Source organism: Semicossyphus pulcher, unplaced genomic scaffold (genome assembly GCF_022749685.1).
Source record: "Semicossyphus pulcher isolate SPU_LCO1_2020_fin unplaced genomic scaffold, fSemPul1.0.p SCAF_9, whole genome shotgun sequence".
Lineage (NCBI taxonomy): Eukaryota > Metazoa > Chordata > Actinopteri > Labriformes > Labridae > Semicossyphus > Semicossyphus pulcher.
The window spans coordinates 27,925,646-27,947,579 of record NW_027211770.1 but is presented as its reverse complement, the minus strand read 5'-3'; the positions used below and the strand labels follow the sequence as shown (position 1 = coordinate 27,947,579).

The window sequence follows — 21,934 nt, the reverse complement described above, 5'->3', positions numbered from 1 at the left end:
AAAGCTGGAATGGCACAATGTTGAGCAGACAGGCTGACGAGGAACGGTTCATGACACAAGGAAAACACAGCTGGCACAATGCAGGAATTTAAACTAAAAGGAGGTGTTGGTAAACTTGGGAAGTCTGCAGCACAGGTCTTCATCTGTAGTAGAACAAACGTTTCAGCAGAGAGGGTGAAGAGTCGGGGTAGAAACACAGCTGGGTTGATGAGTAGATGGACAGCAGGTGAGCAGGTGAGGGTGATTAGCAGGGAGTCAGGGAGGGATTGCTACGCCCACACTACAGAGATAAAGGGTAACGGACTGAGCACAGGAGGCAGGGGGAGGGGGAAACATAAGCAAATTCTAAGGCACGACCATAGCACTGTGTTTCTACTGATGTTACGATTGTTCCTGAATCCACAACAAAATCCTCAAAGCTAGCAACCTGCATGCTGAGAATGGCGAGTTTTGATGACAAGATTTAAGCGTGCTTGGTTCTTTCTGTCATTTTAGGCATTAAGCTTTTTCAAACTTGTCTCCTTTGTGAAAATGTTCCACCAACACGCTGCCCATAGAGGCCTTGAGACTTCCTTTGTGGTGGCTGCTTTTGCAGGTTTTCTGTTGCATTCCTTTTTTGTGTGTTTTTGTGCCTCTGCTGCCGGTGAGGGATCAGAGCAGAGGCATGATGTCCGTCAGTTGTCTGTTCGTCCCATTCCTATGAACACAATATCTCAGGCACGTTGAAGGGGACAAACTCATATTGGGCTCAAACACCTTCTTAGACTCGAGGATGAACTGATAAGATTTTTGTGGGCAAAGGTCAAGGTCACTTTGACCAAAAAAAAAAAAAGGATACTCTGATTATGACGCAAAATCACACAGGGTAAAATGACCAATACCCAAAGGTCAAAGGTTAACTTCACTGTGACATAATAATAGCCTTGGAAAAAAAGATCCGGCCATTTTTCCCATATTGTACTTGTAAATGTGAATTCGCAGAAATGTCTCAAACCTCTTAAACTCAACGATGAACTGACTCAAGGACGCTGTTTTTTACAAGGTTTTTGTTTTGCTTTTCGCAGCACATTTTTTTATTTGAAAGTCTCTGTTCATGCATTTGTTCCAGATTTTCTTTTGGAAAAATTGGCATCTTTTCCAAAGTTGCAGGACTAGTCTCAGGGCCTGATCTGAGTATACTACACAAAGTCCAGTTCATTTGATTAGTGTGAACATTGTGTACCGTATTCGCACTGATCCGTGCTCAGGTCCACTTGAAAAAGTGGTCACCAGTACGGTTCATGTGTACTCAGGTACGGTACGCATCAGTGACCGTACCAAAACACAGAAGTGGACTGCTTTTTATAACGTCTCCTCCGAAATCTGTGAGCATGCAGCACCGCTGATCTCATCCTCTGAACTGCACGGACATTGCCGATACGAATAATAGTCTGCATAGTGGGAAGGTCGGCTCCAGTGTACGTGCTTGCGATCATGTGACTCGCATGCTTTTCTACACTGGAACGACAACATAAACAATGTTACGTAGTTGATGATACTTTTCTTCTTCTCCTCTTTTTTGAGGTGCATTAGCGCCACCTTCTGCTTCGGAGTCCTACCGCAAATGTGCTTGGGTACAGAGCGAAATTATTAAAGTGAAAGCTGAACGCCAGGGGAGAGGAGGGGGTGGGGCAACCGTACTCGGGTACGGTACGAAGCAATCGTACCTAATGTGAAAACGCCCTAAGGGAGCGAGCTACTTCAGGCAGGCAACTCGAGCTGCGCTGATTTCACACTTGACATGCATCATTCTCCACGATCACCTGACAAACACTTCCTCCCAATTTGGCGTCTATTTAACCGAGATTTTTCGGTCTCTCCCTCTGCTCTGTCATTGCCACCGCTACCCTGCACCAGTACTGCGCTCATACTTTCAGCCCCAGCATCCACCTGCAGGCTCCGGCTGGAGGGGTTTAAGATATTATCTCATCACTTCTCAAATGTCTGCATGTAAAATGAATCTGTGAGGAGAGATGAGGTCGGAGCCGAGGCGCCAGACTATACAAACGTGAGTTGTCTGACTGAAATAACATTTTATTTACTGATGTATTCAGTTATATTTTATCTTTACACAAAACCTTTTACTACAGTTGAAGTCCTACAATCAGATGTGACTCACAATATCAGACATGGGCTGTAAAGCTTTAACTTTGGGGTTTTACTTTCAAGACCTCACAGCTGGACTCATCCCCGAGTTTTCCCTGCTCTAATCACTCGGCCGTCCCTCCCCTCTCTCCTTCCTCCTGTATCACAATGTTCCGTGTTTCTCTACGAACACCTGGAAGTCTGCTCTGCCTCATTATAATCCAATGAAAAGCCCTCTTTGGATTTGACTTGCTAATTCCTGAAGTCTTTCCCCAGTGGCAGCGATCTACGACGTCGGCTGATGATGAACTAACGGACTGGGTCAGGCGGCGGAGGTAATTGGGAGACACATAGGTGGGAGGATTACATTTGACAGGTCATTCATCCCACTTTAGTTAATAGTAAGCGAGGCTGGCGGCCGTGAATGGAGCATTTAGACCTCACTGGTGGAGCCCTCGTTGTCCAGTCAGTCTCTGCTTCTATATGTGTTTTAATAGATATGAATGTATATTTTACACACCTTGTTCCCAGTGCAGGGTAGATTCCTGAGCCCCTGCAGAGCATGAGAAGAGCACGCCCAGTATAAACACTACATGCCCCGCTCTTACACTTGCTTTAAATACAGCCTACATTGTGTATAGTGGATAATAACATGGGCGTCTGTTGGACAGGTACATATGTGCCAACCAGCAGCTCTGCACACTCAATAGTATGACATAAACCTTTGGGAAGAATTTTCACAATTAAGTGCATTTAAATGTTTCTTCTCTCTTGACGTGAAGCACGTTATAAGCCGGGGTTAATGCGGTTCCGTACACAGCGGTAAACCCAACCTATAGTTGCTTAATCCCAACCATAGAGGCGATAAATCCCAAAACATTCCCATTTTCTGAATATCGTGTCTCTTTTTTTTAACGTGAGAGGATTTTCTTCTATTTCTATCTTTTAAAAAATGTGTGTGTCAGAAACCAGAAAACCAGTTTCCAGTCGAAAACACATTTACACCTCGATGGTCTGTAATTTGTTCAACTGCATAAATTATGTATAAACATTTGCATGCATAATGAAATGTTAGAGTTATAATGTGGATGGAAAAGCCACCATTTGTGGGGCTTTTTGGAATATCAATCAAAGGCGCACCTGTTATGCTGCCTCACTGATGAACATGTGTGTTGCTTTTGGGTGTAAAAAAACCCTCTTTTTATTTATAAACTATTTTAAGGCCCTCCTCGTCCTTATTTTTCTTTACGTTTATATATTTAGACTTTTTTTCTTCTAGTTAAAAGGAAAGTTTAAGATGGAGCTGCACAGCACTGTCGCCTCGCAGCTAGAAGAGCCAGACGTAGTGGGCCCTGATCTCCGGCTTCCTCCCACAGTCCAAAGACATGCTCGTTAGAGCCATAAAGGAAACTGGGTTTATATTAAGATCGTGCCTCATTTGAATTTAGTTGTAAGTTATATCATTTTGCATTTATTTATACAATATATGTTTTCTTATTTTTTGCCTGACCACCGGGGTCAGCTCTACACACGGGTCTGTCTGTGACTGACTGACTGAGTGAGTGATGGTTCTTTCACAGCCGTAGAGAGAGAGAGTTGCGACATCACAATGGCGGATCATGGAGCATATTGGACCTCCACTGACGCGACTCCCTGTCTATACGGCTCTGGATACTTTGTTCGGGGAGTAGGCGGGGCTGCTCCTCCGCGGCTCGGCCGCTGCGCTCACCTACGTCTGCAATGAAAAGCGCACATTGACCTGATGTGTTCAGCCACATACTAGGTTTTGACGATTTAGCTTCTTATTAATCTCTATAAACAGACATCTGCATGCTAACAGCTAACAATCTGTTCTAGATCTAATATTTAACTTGAGATGAATTCCCTCGATGCTGTGTCACGAAACCCGTTCAGCGTTCAGATTTCCCAACTTCCTAGAATGCATCAGATCGATCCAACCTCCATTCAACAAATGAGCATTTTAAAGGTTTTCTTTTCCCTTCGAGGACAGACCTGACAAAGCTTGAATTGTTACTGCTTACACATCTGCATCGTGATGTTGAAATTTGGGCAAAGGTGAGACCCGTTAATAACAAGTCAATCACAAACAAACGGTTTCTCTTTCTGTAACAATGCAGCTCGCGGAAAAGGAAGTCTTGACGGGAAGTCGGTTATCCCTTACTGCCCGGCGTGTTCACCGGTGTCCCCAGAGGTTGTATCGTCTCAGACTATAGCCGACGGGATCCGAGATTGGTCCAGGGTGTAACCCCGCCTCTCGCCCAGCTGACAGCTGGGATAGGCTCGAGCCCCCTCGTGACCCTGAACAGGACGAGCGGTGTAGATAATGGATGGATGGATGGAAAGTTTAAGATAGACAGAAAATGCAGTGAAGAGAAAGACGATGACTTCAGCCAAAGGCCAGAGTTGGAATGGAACCATATATAGTTAAACGCTACTCGTCGGTGTTCACAGGAGTGTTTTAACCCCAGACATCTAAAGCTGTTGCTTTAAAAGCCAGAAATTACAGCATCTGACGAGGATCAAGGATCCAGTTATTGGTATTGATCAGGCAGCTCTCTGCAGTTTTGCTCTTTTGATGCTGTAAGGCAGTTAAAATGTGACTGTCTGCTCCTTCAAAGCCGTCGTAATCTCCTCCAGAAGAGTTCAGACAGCCGAATTAAACCAAAATGTCACCTAATTGATTATCTGATGTTTTTTTTGTGTATTTTAAGGCCAACCTGTGTGTTTGACGCTAACTCTTCCTGTCACACACAATCCCATATCACAGGCGGCTGGCATACGACGCCTTGTGCAACCAAAACAGATAGCACTCACTGTGTGTTTTTGTCCCTTTTATCAGGCGTCTGCTGCAAAAGTCAGCCCGTCTCAGCCGCCATCGCGCCTCATCACTGTCTCGTCCTGTCACATTATCCGGCAGCTCCGAGTGGGGGAGCGTCAGCGGCCGCCGCTGTGCTGAACTTTGAGACGGACAGGCCTTCTGTGGGCTGTCAGATAGTATCCGGTAAATGACCTGCTTATTCTCGCTCGCTGTCGACACGCCGCCGACGTCTCCCCTGACAGAGACACATCAGTGCGAATCACAGGCAGGCAGACCAATGAAAGGAGACACCCAGAGACACACAGCAGGGCAAATAGATTCATTTACCCTGGTCTGATACGCTGTCCTCAATGCATTTCCTGAGAAAGCTGAGAAATTAAATGCTCAATTTCACTCGTGCTTTAAAATCAGCTTTTAGACCAGACTGTGAGGTCAGATTCTTGTGATGAAAACAACCATTACATAAAGGCATCAAAGAAGGGAAGAGAAAATATTAAAGCAGGTGAGAGAGAAAAATAAAGCGGTTAAAGCTGCATTATGCAACACTTTTTAGATTTAGATTAATAAGCTTAACCACAGGTAAGTGGTTGTCTCTTTGACTCTGAGTGTAACATCGTAAACCTCTCATGTTTACCTGTGATTGCTCTTGTGATGTTCAGGATGTTGATGCGAGAATGAGACCTGTTAAAACACCACAAACATTTCTTCTTCTGTAATTGCACGTCAGCTGTGTTCGCCATCTGCTCTCTGATCGTCTGCGGTGGCTTTGCGCTTACCTCAGCCTCGGGCGAGAGAGGCTGTTTCAATGCAGACAGCTCATCAGGATGATTGACAAGTGTTGGTGCTGGAAGTCAACCAACTGTGGAAAAATTGCATATTAGAGCTCGAGGAAGTGATTTGAAAGATGACACTGAATTCGCTGCACTGTACACTGCTGCAGGCTGTAAAAGGGGCATATGTGTGTGTGGGTGTTTGAAGTGTGTGTTTGCGTGCGGGGGTTATATGTGTGTCGCGGTCCATTTTCTCCGGCAGCATTTGCCGTCCCTGGCGGGCGTGGCCCATGTGGAGAGTGTGTCTCAGTGGGTGGCTGATGGGAGCGGCGCTCGGGGAATAACATGTCCCCGGCGCTGCAGCTGCTCTCTGCAGATGAGGCCTGAACACAGTGTGTAAGTGCAGGGAGGAAATGCACGACAGTGACAGGGGGGTTTCTGAAAGTTCAAATGAAATCTAAATAGGTGTTTGAAGCAGCTGGAAACTAAATGTACTATTGCCTTCTCACTATGTCATATAGAGCCTAATTTACATTACAGTAAGCGTCATAAAAGTATACGATGTTTGAAATATGGTCACTTAAGTTTCTGTAACGTTTCCTAATAATAGTTTTATTTGTGAGTGATTTTGTTGAGATTTTTATTACATAATTTATTCAGCGATCAGATCCATGGGAAAGTCACATGGCAGCTATTGGGGTGTTTACAACCAGCATTAGCGCCATCTACAGGCCAAGCATTGAAGGCCGCAGGTGATAAGTGAGGCCTGCGGATGTTGCTTGTGGACTACGGTTGTCTATTTTGGCGTTGTTTAGTGTTGTTTAGTGTGAGCCACTGATGTTGTACTTTTTGGTAGCAGATGTCAAGTGTTGGCATGTAGAGTTTAACGCAGCACTAGCTAACGCAACAGAGTCAGCATTTAATGTTGCGTGTGTATGCTAACTGCTAACTATGATATGGATAGAAACTCAGCATTCAGTGATCCATGTGAATGGAAAATTCCAGCTGGCAGGGGGTTTGTCTCCTCCTTTGACTCAGATGACTTAAACAGTCTGTTTAGAGCTGCACTACACTGAGAGGCAGCCAGATGTCAATCAAAATGTGATCGGCCACGCCCACACAGTCCTGAGAAATGGTAACAGCAAAATGTTTTTGGATCTTGGTTTTCTGATAGTTCTGAAAGTTTATTTTCTGTTCATTCTTAATGAGTCTGAACTTTGACTTTTCTATTTCAAGCCAAATTTCCAGAAGCTTTAATATTACATATGTCTTGCATTTATGGTCACCTATATATCAGTATCAGGGTCGATAATAATGATAATAATAATAATAATAATAATAATAATAACATACTTTATTTGTATAGTACAAAAAAGTGCTTTACAAAACAATTTACGCAACAATTAAATACATAACATTGAAGAAATAAAACAGGAAGTCATACCATGAAGAGGATCAACTTTAACCAATGGTTGAATGAAAGAAACAATAAATAAATAAATAAAACACCAAGAATAAAACTTAAGAATGTACAAGAAGGCCTTTTGATAAAAATATGTACAAGTGATTTAAAAGAAGATACTGATGTAACGAGTTGGAGCTCCTCAGGCGGGTCGTTCCACAGCCAAGGAGCTCTAACGGCAAACGCTCAGTCTCCTTTTGGGTCAACAATGGGAAAAAAGTTTAGAAGATATTGATAATATTTTAGAGAATTCAATGTCCTTAGAAAACATCAACAAAGGTTCAGGACATTTTGCATCAAAATTTGACATCCCCGCTGACTATAAATGCTGCCAGTTACAATCTGGAGCGCAGGACCTGTGAGCGAGCCGGTTAGCATCCCATGCTACAAACCGTATTGAGTTTCCTTCCACTCTCAACACTTTTACCCTGGAATTTCAACTCCTCCAAGTTTTTCCCTCATGATGATATTATGGTACAAAATCACCGTGTTTGTGTTACTACAGTTTTTGTGTTGTGGATTGTCCCTGTGTTTTTGTTTAAAGTTTGGCAGCGGGTGGCGGAGTAGGGGTGGTGACACAATTCAGCACTACTGGCTGATGTAAACAGCCATCAATATCTACAAAAGTCCCTTCTCTGTTTTTACAGGAAACACTTATTATTTCACACCTGGCTTTTATTAGATAGGACAGTGGGTAGAGTTGGAAAGGCAGGAGGAGAAAGTGGAGATGACACACAGCAAAGGGCCGAGAGTCGGAGTCGAGGTCGTGGCCGCTGCGTTAAGGACTGAGGCTCTGTACATGGGGCATGCACCTTAACCGCTGACCTAAACCCGGGCCCCAACATGTAAACATTTTGAATCAAACAGTGCTTTGCTGGCTGTTTCATGTGAACCTTAAAAGACACGTGGAAAGTTGCAGAAGAAGTGGGGGAATTTCAGTGCGTAAATTAGATTTCAAACTCTGAGAATAGCACCGTGGAATAAACTCTGACAGAGAACTTTCAATCCTTTTCTCATTACTTCAAACTCAATGATTAATGATTCTGCCACGAACACACACTTAAATCTGTCCTGATCCTTCTGCAGGATTGTGTCATTACTTCGTGGCCTCATCACAGATTCATTTCACAGCATCTGCAGCAGAGTGAAGGAGGAATAACATGTTTTAAGCCCAGTGCGTGTTTTAAGTAAGAGGTCATCCATTCTGTCGTGGCCCAGATGTTTTTAACTGGCGTTAGCTTTCCAGCGCTCAGGCCCCACTTTCCCAGCAGGCTGCAGTGCGTCTGGATCTCTGCTCTAGTGTTTCCCCCTGCCAGTGGGCCTCGCCAACTCCATGTGTCATCCTCTTCTCCCTTCCCAAAAAACTTGGGTGAGATTTACAGTACAAAGGTAGACTGTTGCATAACGCTTTCTTTCTCTCCAAGTCAGCCACAAAGTGGGTCAGGGCGAAGGCAGAGGAGAGTCCCCGCTCTGCTAACGTAATGCCGAGTCTCTCTGCCAGGCTGCACATTTCGCTGTAAATCATCACATGCATTTCAATAGAAGAGGTGGGCGTTATTTGCTCCTTCCTCTTTGACATTGCCTACACATTGAGTGCAGCGTGTTGCATAATGCAGATTGTGTAAAGCAGAGCGATCACTTCAACAAAAGAACAGATGTAGTTGATATGAAAGTGATATGAACTCCGTCTCACAGCAGATGATTTCTTCCTGACATTGGCTACTTTAAAATAACCCGCTGTATATTCTGACCATTTCATTTTTCCTGAAACACTCTCAGTAAATGTATTCTCCATTAAAAGCAGATAATGTAATCCCATTTTCCGCCTGTTGAGTAGGTGTGTTAGGTCATCGCTCCTCTGAATAAAACTAAAGGTGTAAAAGCTTTTATTAGGCTGAAGTTTCCACTTTTGTCTCCTCGTATTTATGAGACATTAAAATGTAGAATAACTTTTTCACAAGTTTTTACATAAGAGGACATGACTTTGCAAAGAGTTACCTCCACCTGAAGTGCTTCTTTTTCTTTAAAGGTATAATAAGTAGGATTTTTCCTTGCATTCAAACTGGGCCCCTCCTCCTGGGCTCTTCGTCACCAGAAGCTCACTCACACCCCCGAGCTAACACTGGCAGCATCACGGTTACCGTTGCGCTAGCACGCTAACCGCCGGTTAGCTTGTCCTACCCAGTTTGAGGCACCTACCTGTCCAACAGAAAGAAGGCCAACTCTGCATCGCTCTTTCGCCATGTTCGCCGGTCTGAATGGGGCCCAGTTGCTAATCTGAACCACTTTCACACTCACCTGTACACTGTGATTGGCTCAGGGAACCACAACAGCGCCCCTCCTGAAAATGTCCTGTGCAAAGCAAAACAAAGGAATAGCTGCAGAGGGAAGGGTCTCACTATTTCATCTATTTTTCTAGGAAAGTCCTGCTTATTATACCTTTAAATCTAATTTTCCTGTTATGTCTGCTTGCACCTCAAGAAGAAAGTATCCAGTGAACTCTCAAGCATCTTTAAACATACTGTGAGGAGTTTTAACTGGTTATGAAACAGACTGAATTTAATACTGATGCCTCTTTATGACCTGCAAGAGCAAACAAGACCATCAGCGACAAGGTTGACTATTTCTATATAGTTATTTTTAAAGCCTGTCAGCGCTGCCAGGGCGTCCTGTCTGATGAATTGATTTACAGCATGCAGGCCAGAAGAGCCTAAATTTACATTTCCCATTGCAAAGGGTCACAGTGAGTGGTATCTTTGTCAGAGAAGCAGACATGTTTTTCCATTAGAAAATACTAAACAAAGGTACAATATACTCAGTTTATAAGGCAGGCTCAACAGAGAGACTGCCTTGTCCGAAGTGGCCGCCAAAATCAAAGTTCCTCACAGCTGCTCTAATCTAGTTTTTGGGGGCCTTTTATGGGCCGCCACTTAAACGTGTACAAAGGTAAATACCTCATAAGTTGATGTGATGATCGTGTTGGCAAACAGTAGCCTGATTACACACGCAGCAGATGGTTATATGTAATCAACCTGCCAGACACTGCAGATGGAAATTAGCTTGTTTGGCTGAATGTGGTACATTTACATGCTGGACCCGAACGCTCATGGTATTTAATGTGCATCAACCTAAATCTAAACACAAGAAGAGCATTCATCTGGATTTGTTTTTCTGGCCACATTAATGTCATTCTGCTTGTACCGCAGGTTTGGTCTCCTCCATGTCCTGAGTGAAATATGTGGCTTTTAAGCTGCTTAAGGAACTAACAGCATTGTTGTGCTGGTAGCGCCGACGACCTCAATTTCAGAGCGCTTCTCACCAGTGCTTACTGTTGCTAGGTTACGAACATTGTCTGGTAGCACTTCAGCTTCCCTTAGTAGTGATGGTTAAGTTTGTTTTAAATCCATCGTGTGCTTAATGTTTGCTTTTATTCACAGAAAGTTTACAAAGAAAACAACGATGTAAAGGAATTGTGGCGTTGTGTGGCGTTAGCAGCAACTCTACCTGGAAATTGTACCCTCAAAAAACGACTGGATTAGCTTCTCCTCCGCCATTGTTGTTGACAAAGTTGATATCTGAAGTCCCGCCCCTTCTTGAATTTGATTGTTTGATGAGAGAGAAGTGACATTGACAAGCACGGCAGTGTTCTGACGCAGAGGGCGTTTTTGCATTAAGAACGCTGAGAAAAGGCTGAACTGCACCGGTTTTGCAGAGAAAATAGACGCTGCCAGTGCTTCAAATACACACACACACACACAGCGCTGTTCTGCCCTGCCGACGCCTCTGTTACTACCTCGGATGCCGGCTCAGAGACGAAACGACTTCGCCCCACCTTTCCGCCTCTGTGCGTTTTACATAGAAGACGAAGCGTAACAGAGGCGTAATAATCCCGCCTTAAACTGGCAGTGTGCGACCGGGGCGGGTCCAGATTTTTTTACTGGAGTGACCCAACTGGGGCACCGACTTATACAGGAATGGCATGAACTATGTGTCCACACACATGCGTGTGTAAATGAGTAGCATTTAATTAACCCTTTCTTCTAAGCTTAATTATTTAAGGATTAAAAAGATGTATGACCAGAGTAACAAGTAAGTAGAAGGAAATAAATGCACCACATTGAAATGCAAAGAAAGCTACTAGCAGCCCGTTGCAACTCAGCCCAAATAATTGATTGTAACAAGTCCCGCCTCTGACAAGGCAAACAGCCAATCAGATTTCAAGGGGGGCACAGGCCACTGTATGAGGGGCTCGGGTTAGTGGACACCGGCCCTAATGCTCTACTGCTTATTCAGCTCGTCGCTAACTTTGTGTGTTTGCTCTTTGGTGCAGGTCAGGCGGTGGTCGATGGGTTTATCTGAACTTTTGTGGCTAACACTTTACTTTAAAGCCAACATTTAGCATAAAGATTAAACAAAAGGTTTAGAACACTCTTTAATGTTTTTTTATGCAGATGTAAGAACATTTTTAATCTAGTTATTCCTGAAAATCCCTTGCTTATCCTCCAAACTGGACTGATGATGTCACTGAGAGTGTTTGTAAATGATAAGGAAATCAGCACGATGAGCTAAAAGATGCTAAAATGCTATTTATAGCTTAGAGGAAGTGCATTGTCCGGTGATTTATCTCTGAGATGTCACATTTCACATTTCACATTACAAATACTCATTTGATCCAATGTTAATGTAAAATATGATTAGTGCAGCTGTAAGGTTTAATACAGTGTATATCACTTGTAGAACGTCTCAGCTCAAAGCATCAGCATGTTGCATCTGGTTTTGTCTGTACGTGAGTTTGATCGTAGACCTCACCTCGGTACAGAGAACCTTGTATAATCTCCCTGCAGACCAGCACCTTCTTTGGGGTTACACACACTCTGTATCAACACACTCTGTGGAGACGTCTCCTGTCAGAAACTTTCCACTAAATCTGCCTCGGCGCTGAAACACAATGCCATTCCTCAGAACCTTTCAAACGGAGTGCCACAGCGGATCATAAGTGTCTGAAAACACCCACCGAGGACTGCTCTGTGATACCGAGCATTGTCTGCGAACAGAAGAAGTGAGTGATTCATGCGAGACTGCCTCACTACACTGACAGCAAAATTGGCACCATTGTTTGGCTGTGCGAGGAACATGTTATTGTAGAGTGATTTTGATTATTAAACTGCGCTTATTCATTTTGGAAAAAAATAATTTACTGCTTTGAAATCTTTGAAAATTAAACTATTTAAAATTACAGTTTGAAGTCACTTTCTTTGAGGCACAAAAGAAAAACTCATACTCACCAATTTGGACTGCACTGTACACCACAATATGTAACACGTCCACTATAGAGAAAGAAATAGACCCACAGTATGTTATGTATAATTTGTTGATTTGTGTACTCACATCCAAATGTTTGAACCAACAGAGATCTGTGAATTTCTTTAGTAAACAATGCGGTCATTTGGTCGGCTGTTTCTTAGCAAGCTAAAGTCACTTTTTAATTTAAAGGAAATGACACCTCACAGCTGGAAGGTTCCTGGTTTCCCTCCGGGTACTCCGGCTTCCTCCCACAGTCCAAAGACATGCTCGTCAGGTTCATTGGTGACTCTAAATTGTAGGTGTAAGAGTGAGCGTTAAAGGTTGTCTGTCTCTGTGTGTCGGCCTGTGATTGACTGGCGATCAGTCCAGGGTGTAACCCCGCCTCTCGCCCAATGACAGCTGGGATAGGCTCCAGTCTGCGACCCTGACAAGGACACGCAGTATAGATAATGGATGGATGGAAATGACGTTGAGTAAAAGACAAGATTAAATGAGCGCCTGAGTCACTACAGATAGATTTTCATTGGTAGTAGTTGTTTTTTAAACAATATAAACCCCTCCCATGAGCCCACGCTACTTCATGATGTCATCAAACTACGCCTTTTGTTATTGTTTTGATTGAGACTCCCCGTATGGCAGAAATTGTACACTGTCATTTGAGCTTCCTGTTAAAATAATTGTATCATGTTTTATTGTGTTAAAGTGCTGACCTCGACGATCTCAGTTGTGTTCGGTAATTACAGGAGCACACTTCCCAGATATCCAGACAGTGTCGCATGTGTGACGTCCACGGTTGGCTCCGGTTGTAACTCTTGATTTTCCTCGCTGACGGTCGCTTTCCTTTTCAGACTGTTTGCTTCATCTGAGCGTCGAGTTTGTTTCTTTTTCTTTGGATTTTCACTTCTTGTTGAAGTTGTATCTGTAGTCATCCATCTTTTCTTTGTTTGTTCAGCCATAGTAGATTACTGTTTACTCGCAACACTTGCAGAGAGCGGAAAAGCAGCCGCTTAGCTCCGCCTACCCTCTCTGGCAGACCAACCACTGCTGGCTGATGGAAAACGTGTCACTAACTGGGCGCTGCTTGTGACACCCAGTCTGTAATACTGCAAATACAAAGGCTTTCATGAGTGGGCCATAGGCTCAGTCACCATTGTGTTACCTCATTTGGCGATAGAAAGAGACTTAACAGACATTTATTCAAATGAAAACCTTCGAGATTATTACTTTAAATCTGATGTAAATGTGAGAACCATATTTGGAGCTTATAACTCAAACAACCCACTGTCTGTCTCTTCTGTCCCTCTTTCTGAGCCTGAATCTCTTTGTCCAAATAGAACAGCTTTAAACCTCCTCCTGTGACACCTTTCCACAACTTGTCTGTCAAACACAGTATCTTTCTGACACCGACAATAAGACATCCACTCAAACATCACACAGCTATTCAAGTAAGGGATGTTTGGACTTCTCTCTCAAGCTTTCTTTTTCCTGTCACTTTTTGTGTATACAATCATGGCCGCCTTCCTTGAGAGACTGCCTGAAAACATGCACCGTTATCCCCATGCTTAAACAATTAACATACCTTTTCCATGTTATGACAGTTGACTTTGACCCCTGTCCAATCTGTCTCTGTATATAAGCCTGAGTCCGTCTCTATTCTAAGGCTGAACTTTCTTCTCTTTCTGAGTGACCCTGAACCAGTCTTCTCAGTCTAAACATATACCTGTTTCTCAGCCTGCACCAGCCTCCCCTTCAGACCCGCGCCATGTTTCATTACCAGAACCTGCCTCTATTTCTCTTCTCTATCTGCTTCCCCTGCCGTGTCTCAGCCTCACTTTGCTTCATCAGAACAAAGCCTGCCTTTTTGTGTTTCCTCCTCTGGAGCCGCTCAGTCCCTCTGAGTCAGATCTTGTGTCCAAGTTCTTGGTGGCACTCTGACCGACCTGCAGGGATGTTAAGAGCGTGTCTGCACTCTCCCTGCCCTCTCTTTACCCTCTTTCTTCTCCTTCTCCAAACTGTTCCTTTTAAGGAATTTTCCATTTCATGTTTTGCTCTCTGTACGGCCTCTGGAGATCACCTGACCCGTCACCTGCCTGCCCAGCTGTTCCTTATTCAGTCACAGAGACTCTCTAAATACAGAGAGCAGCCGTCTCTGCCTGCCAGGCTGCTGTAGTGTTCCAGCCACTGCTGTCACCTGCACCTGATTACTTCGCTTCCTGTGTCAGTCCTTTTGAAACTGTTTGCCTGATTTGACTAATAATAATATTGGAAATAACTCTGAATAAACCTCGAAGCTCTCTGTGACACAGTATCAACAAAAGCTTAACACACTGTATAAACTTAATAAAGTAGGATTTGTTTTAGGACGACTGCTGGAACTAAAACAATGTTTTTCAATATTTGATTAATCGGATAAGAGATGTTCTGACACCATTTCTTGTACCTACACTTGTGTACTGACCGATAATGACCCCCCCCCCAGTACCAGTGCTTCAAAAACTAAAGGAATCCTCACCTAACAAGGCGAGGTCAAAACCTTGTATGTGGCTGACAGCATCAGGTCAATGTGTTACAAGGCCTGTCCTTATGAGGCTAATGACAATGTGTTTCAAAGCAGGTGCGTGCTGCGGATGTAGGTGAGGACAGCGGATGAGCAGCCCCGCCTACTCCCCGCTGTGAAAGTACTGTCACTCACTCACTCACTCAGTCATTCAGTCTGGCGTGACAGACGCGCATCTCACGCGACTCACGCACCGAAAATGTAGAGAAGAGGCTCGCCTTGCTATTTTTACCACGAGCCGCGTGCGATGTCAAAACACACGGTTAAAATGAAAGTACCATCACTCACTCACTCAAAAACAAATGAGCACCTCTAAACAGAGCTAACGTTAGCAGCATCCAGCCTAGAGGCCTCTCTTGTGAGTGCCAAAGAGCGCCGCACACACCCTGACTTTTACCATTAAAGTGCTTTATTGTTTAGTGTTTGTAATCTGTTTTAAGTGTCTTTACTTCAAATCAATCATTAACATGTGTGATGGTAAAACTGATTGCTGACCTAACGATCTCTGCTGCCACTGCACTGACGTTGTTTGTCATCATCACATTGGTAGCGTATTCCGGCCGTTTGAGGGGCGGGGGCGAAAAGAAGGGGCACCTGCTGTATGCCATGAGGCACCAGCGTGCAGAAAGTTGTGATTGGAAACAACAGTGTGGCCATTTTTAACTACAGAGGCATCTCATGAGGGCGCGTGGTCACACACGTAAGAGTGTGTGGAGGCCAGCTTAACCTTCCACATGTAGCATTTATTCACTGGAAGGGCAGGGGCATCCATGAGGTCACCACAGTAACTGACCGGAGTCGTTTACCTGAGTAACGTTATCACTTTGTTTCCAGTTGCAGCTATTTTACATATTTTTGCTGTGTAGGCTGCAGATCTAGAAGAGGAGAACAAGCGGATTATTTGGGGGCTCATTACTCTTGGTTTTGGGTCGGTGCATCGACTGGTGTACTCCTTGATTTCAGAGAGCGGTATCTGAAGCAGAATCTGATCATTTTCTGGCTTATTTAATCTTCTGCGGCTGTAAACTGAATATATTTGGGTTGTGGGTAAAGGAAGACTTCTAGGACGTCATGGGCTTTTGATATTTTCAACATGATATTTTAAAGGCTAAAAAACTAATTAACTACCCAAGAAAAAGACCCATGGATGATTCAGCAAACAGGATCAGGACAGACTTCATTATGAATATTTACAAGTTTGGAAAGATGAGAAATGTGTCTTTGCCGATTCGACCCCATCGTGATGTCTTCATGTACTGAGCAGGATAGGATACCCTCGATGGAGTCTGGTGGTGGTGAAGAGAAGGATGCAGGATGAGCTGAGCCGCTGCACTTGGACGCTGATGAGATGGATTGGAGGTGACCGGGGTGGAGAAGGGTCACAGTGTTCGAACTGAAATGACAAACTGACAGCGGAGAGGAGAACAGATTTAAAATTTGACAGCAGCAGGATGATTGGTCGACAGAGGTTGAGGCTAACTCTGGTTGGTTTAGTACTTAAAATAATAAACGCCTATAATCAGCTGATCACCAGACAGGAAGGACAGAGCGGGAGAGAGAGAACGTGAAACAGTCGTCCTGCTTCAACTTACACTGAGATACATGTAGTTTAATTATTGCAATAGAGGGCGTGGCCAATAAACGTAGAACTTTGTGGTTATTTCATGTGGATACATTTTTATGTATTTATAGGGTTATCAAGTGAAAGTGAGACATATTTTAATCAAATGTTAAAACGATGGATGGATAAATAAAATGTTCTTGGCTGAACAATCAGGAATATCACGTCTGATGTATCTCACGATTCAGCAGAGAATAGACCTTTTATATTCAGTTTGATTTCTGTGGTTGAGGCCGCAGCTTTCACTCCAAAGATGAATATCTCAGAAACTTTCTCCTCCTCTGCACACAAACACTTTTGAAATCCCAGAAATAAAGAAAACAGCCTCAGTTCAGCCGAGCAGGGTCCACACAAAGTGACAGTCTAACATTATTGTGCCCACCTTCTGCAGCACTATTGTCAAAGTGGATTAATCCTCCCACACAGCACCGGCACCTCTCCTCCTTCCAAAGCCAAGTGGCTCCTATTGAGACACTTTGTGAGCGAGGCAGATGTGTTTGTTCGCTCCCAAAAGCCCCGTCAGCACACAAAGGAGAGACACATACCAAAAACACAAGCTGAGTGCAGCCGAGCAGAGGCACGGCCACGCCGAGCCGGTCGCAGAGAGGGAAATGTACTGAGGGGGCTGGTTGTGTTGAAAAGGGGTTTTATACAGACATGTTCAGTGTGAATCATCTGTCACAGATGGACGTTTACAATAATAATGGCAATGTTCCACCTTTTCTGGGCCTTTTCTCACCTCTGTACTGTGAAGCTCGCTTGGAAAAATGTTTCTAGTTGCATTCAGCAAACTCTCTTCACTGCACAGTTGTACATTGTTCATTTGTGGCATGTTGATGATTCTCATCCTGCTGCTGAAAATCAGCAGACACAAACATAGGGGGTCCCGTATTAGACCAGAGACGTACTCGCTTTTTAACCTTGCGTTCACGTATGCAATCGGGTGTTTCATGAAAGTATTGTTCACATACTTGTCTCTGCACTACGTGTGTTACTGGAGGATACCTCTAGAGGGCGCACCAGAGAGCTCAGGCCGTATGCAACTACTGTATGTGTGGGATGTCCGTCGACGACGTCCCCAACATGTTCCTCCGTGCACGGATGCAACGTCCCAGACTTGTTTGCAATTATTTTTGCAGGTTTCCACGACGACTTCTAAAATGGAACTTGTCTGTCTCCAGCTGTTTTGACGGGCATGTTTGTTGCTGTGCAGTGGCATGACACATCGTACATATGTGGATAATTACGGCCATTGTTGTCCATGTGTGCATGGTGCATCTCGTGTATGTGTAGCGTTACTTTCTGAGGGCACGCGGGGCAGCCATCATGCGCACGTGAAAGCGTAGTTAAAAGCAAGTATATCTCCGGCCTTAGGGCACCCGGAACAAATGATTAATACTGTACAGCAGCAAAACCACTCATCGTCAAAGCAGCTCTTTACTGTGACTGAAATAAAAAGGGAATGTTTTGACGTGGAGTTCAACTAAAAGTGCTGAAAAATTTCTTTCTAAAGTAAAGCCCTGCATGACTTGAAGGTGAGTCGGACACGATGATGTTACCTTGGCAACTACTGAAGTGCAAAAAAAAATGTATCGCAACTAAAGAGAACATGCAACCTCCCCTACATCCCCACTGGGATTTCAGCAGTCATCTCCATGGCTGGGCCTGTCTGCTTTTAAACTGCAGTGTACCAAGGACAGGCTGAACAACACGTTTAAGATTGGCAGGTTTGAGACGTCACAAACCTAAGGAGCCAATCCCGTTAATGGACGGGGTGACGCTATGCATATCATTATGTGTAACCTATGGCAACCACTTCGGCGTAACTTTTGCAAACTCATAGCTGACTAACGTTAACGTTACTACTACTAATTACTGCATTTCAAGCAAGCTAAGTTTCAACAAGTTGCCACTAAACGACGGCAGAGACGTGTGTTGTTTTCAGGATGAGGGGGTGGTTGGAAATAGGCAGAGTGGGCGGGGCCTATGCAGATTGGGAGGATTTTTACAAGGTGATTAAACGTATTTAGCATTTTATATGTCTTAAAACATGACTGAAGCTGGTCTTTATCCACATGTTGTGCTAAAACAAACTGATATGAGGGCATGTTGAGGACGTGTTGCTTGCCATTGGTCAGGAGGCTAATTAAGTTCCTGTGGGTGGTATTAAAGGGTAGAAACACAACATATGTGGTCGTATGGGTTGGAGGACTTGTTGTAAATGTAGCATACACCTCATTTCTCACTCTTGTAAGTTTGTTTCTGTAACATCTTTAATTTCCAAATTCACTCAGATTCAAGCATCATCACACTTAAATTAAACAACTTCTCTTCTGTTCACTGCGAGCCAGAACTTCATGTTTTCTGAAGCAACTCTGCTGCTTCATTTCCTTCTTCTTGCAGCCTTGTGGCGCTTGCGTCAGAGTGAAAGTGAAACTGAGTGATCTTGAAGGCTTCTTTTTAATCAACTGCGACTTGAATTTTACCTCATTTGTTGCGTTTCTTTAAAGGAAAGCGTCTCCCAAATGAGTAAATATGAATGCAATCAGGAAGACGTCAGCCTTTTTGCATGTGGTTCTATTAAAGTAAATTAGCTGTTAGCAGGAAACTTAACAAGCCGTTTCACCATGTGCACGATGCTAGCTTTCTTAAGTGCTTTCCATAAAGCACAAGTGCACAGCGGCTCCTTGGATAATGCTTCTTAGTAGATTAATTTCATCACTGTTTTTGGTCTCTTCTCAGGAGATAATGATGATAATAAAAAGCTACAATGATGACAGTGGTGTCCTGAAAGTGTCCAGTTGAGGGATTCGGCCTGTTGTTTCTACATTAAGACCCCTACATTCAAACACTGATGGCATGTGCCTCGAAGAAGAAAATAGGGGATTAATTCTCGGTGTGTCTTTGTTAATGTCGCAGCCAGGAAGCACTGGCTGAAGCAGGAGATGGATGGCTGGCTTTCTAAGAAGCTGCAGGCGCCCTGTTTTCTCTTTACGGCCCAGTGAGCGATGGAGGAGTGCAGCTGATTTACAGGTCGGCTTTAGCTCTGTTTTAATTAGCCTCTCTCCGTGTCTCCCTTTTCATCCCCCAGATGGACCCGGTGCAGAAAGCCGTCCTCCATCATACCCTCGGCCTCCCTCCCACCGCAAAGAGGAAGCACGTCTCCTGCAGCGTCTGCCAGCTGAGGTTCAACTCGCAGGTGAGCAAGTTTGCTTCTGAAGAGAGAGAAAGTTCAGAAGTCACAGATACTCCTGGCAGAGATACACTTAGAATAAAGAGGAATGAGTCCCAGCTACATTAAGAATTGTAACTGAAGCTTTAGATTTCCTGGTTTTGTCTTCACTCTGCAGAGGACAAAGATATGTTAGACAACAGAGCTGGAGCCTAGTTATCGCTAAGCACCTCCAGAATCAAACAGATTTCCCAGTTTACTGTGAAAGGGCTTGACCTCAGCACATCCGACACGATGTGTATGACCTGAAACCTCGACTGAGAACCCCCAAAGTTTTCCCCCCGACTTTGTCTGCAAAATGAGTCGATGTGTGAACGCAGCAGGTGTGATGATGTTTATATCATGCAACTGCTGCGAAACAAGAAGAGCGCCAAATAACAGGATGATTTAAAACATCCGAGGTTGAAGAAGAAGAATGATCTGCAGGCCAACAACAGCAAACATGTCTGCAAATTGGAGAGATGAAAAGATTAGGGAGCTTCTGGCTGTGAGGGCCGACGCTGAAGTTGTTCGCCAGTTGCAGGGGCGGCAGCGTACACTGTCCACTTCATGCCTGGAAAACTAAAGCTTCAGACTGTCTTGAAATTCTCTGGAAATGGTCCGGGGTGCGCGTGTGAACGGGGCTGATGCAGTTCCATGATTCTTCCATGAGCAACATTTTGTGTTTTTAGGGAAATATCTTCAGACCTCTCTCCGGGTGTATTCTGAGTTTTCGTCTTGTGCCATCATCGCTCACAGAGCAGGTTGTGTGTTTTCCGCCTCTCCATCCAAAATGTCAACCAAACTCTGCAAAGGCCAAACAAGACGGGAAATAGTGCAGTGTAAATTGCACAGCGTGTAAACAGAGCAAGCGGCTGGCTGGATCACATGACAGCCGGTGTGCTCATGGGATTTGTAGTTAATGAATAGTTGTTTAGTTGGTTGTGTAGGGTATTTAATCAGTCGTAAGATTTCTGCTTCTTCAGGACTGTCGGAGAGATAAAACCTGCGCAAGTCGATAGAAACTAAATCAGAATCAGGTTCACTGCAAAACAATTGTTACACACCAAAGAGTTTGCCCTGGTCTGATTGTTGTACAGCAAGCAAAGAGAAAGATATAGAACTAAGGGAACATAAATATAATAGAAATATTTACATTAATGAGATAAGATAAAACATAAGTATGAAATACAGAAATATTAGGAACATGTCCCCCGTGCAGAGGTCAGGAAAAGGTCATGGATGTGTGTTTAAGTAACACAGTATTGTTTGGTATGTCCTGTCTCTGTATTGGCCCGTCCTCATGGTTGTCTAAAGCTTCGGTCTGAAAGGGAGCGCTGCCTGCGAGCTCGTTCAGGCAGGCATCTCGAGCTGCACTGATTCCACACTTGACATGCGTCACCCTCCACAATCACCTGACAAACACTTCCTCCCAATGCGACGCCTATTTAAGCTGCAAGTTGCGCTCATACTTTCAGCCCCAGCATCCACCTGCAGGCTCCGGCTCAGGGGGTCTAAGATATGGTCTCATCACTCCTCAAATTTCTGCACGTGAAATAAATCTGCGAGGAGTGATGAGGACGGAGCAGAGACGCCGAACACAAGCTGTGTTCTGCTGCTGTAGTAGACATTTCTAACTATCACAAACATGAGTTGTCTGATTGAAATGCCGTCAGCAGTTACACATTTGAATTTGAAAAGCATTTAACAGCATTTAATTAACGTTTTAGACTGACTCATAAACATTTACAATCAGCCGTCTGAGTTGTAGAACTGAAACTGATTTTCTCGCAGCAGAAAACATGTTTAAATAAAAGTACGAGGGATAAAATAATTAATCTTTCATGCGCTGTATGAAATGAACACAATACAAAATGCTGTTAATGAAAGCTCAGTGTATGAGGACGATGAATACAAAAGAACAAGGAGCTGATTTGAGGGCTTTTGAGTGGAGACGAGAGGCAACAGGCTGTCGAGTGTTTAATTACATTTAATTTGCTGAAGCTGAGAGAGGACAGGAAGTAACTCCGGTTAAAACCTAAAACA

General features: G+C 44.0%; 1 protein-coding gene across 1 annotated transcript in view; it reads left to right on the top strand.

The window, feature by feature from the left end:
- Positions 1-21,934, top strand: part of znf385d (zinc finger protein 385D) — a 99,541-nt gene that overhangs the window by 31,476 nt on the left and 46,131 nt on the right. Inside the window, exon 3 of the mRNA XM_069656818.1 lies at positions 19,769-19,876. Coding sequence (XP_069512919.1) covers positions 19,769-19,876 — 108 coding nt within the window. The remainder of the gene's footprint in view (positions 1-19,768; positions 19,877-21,934) is intronic.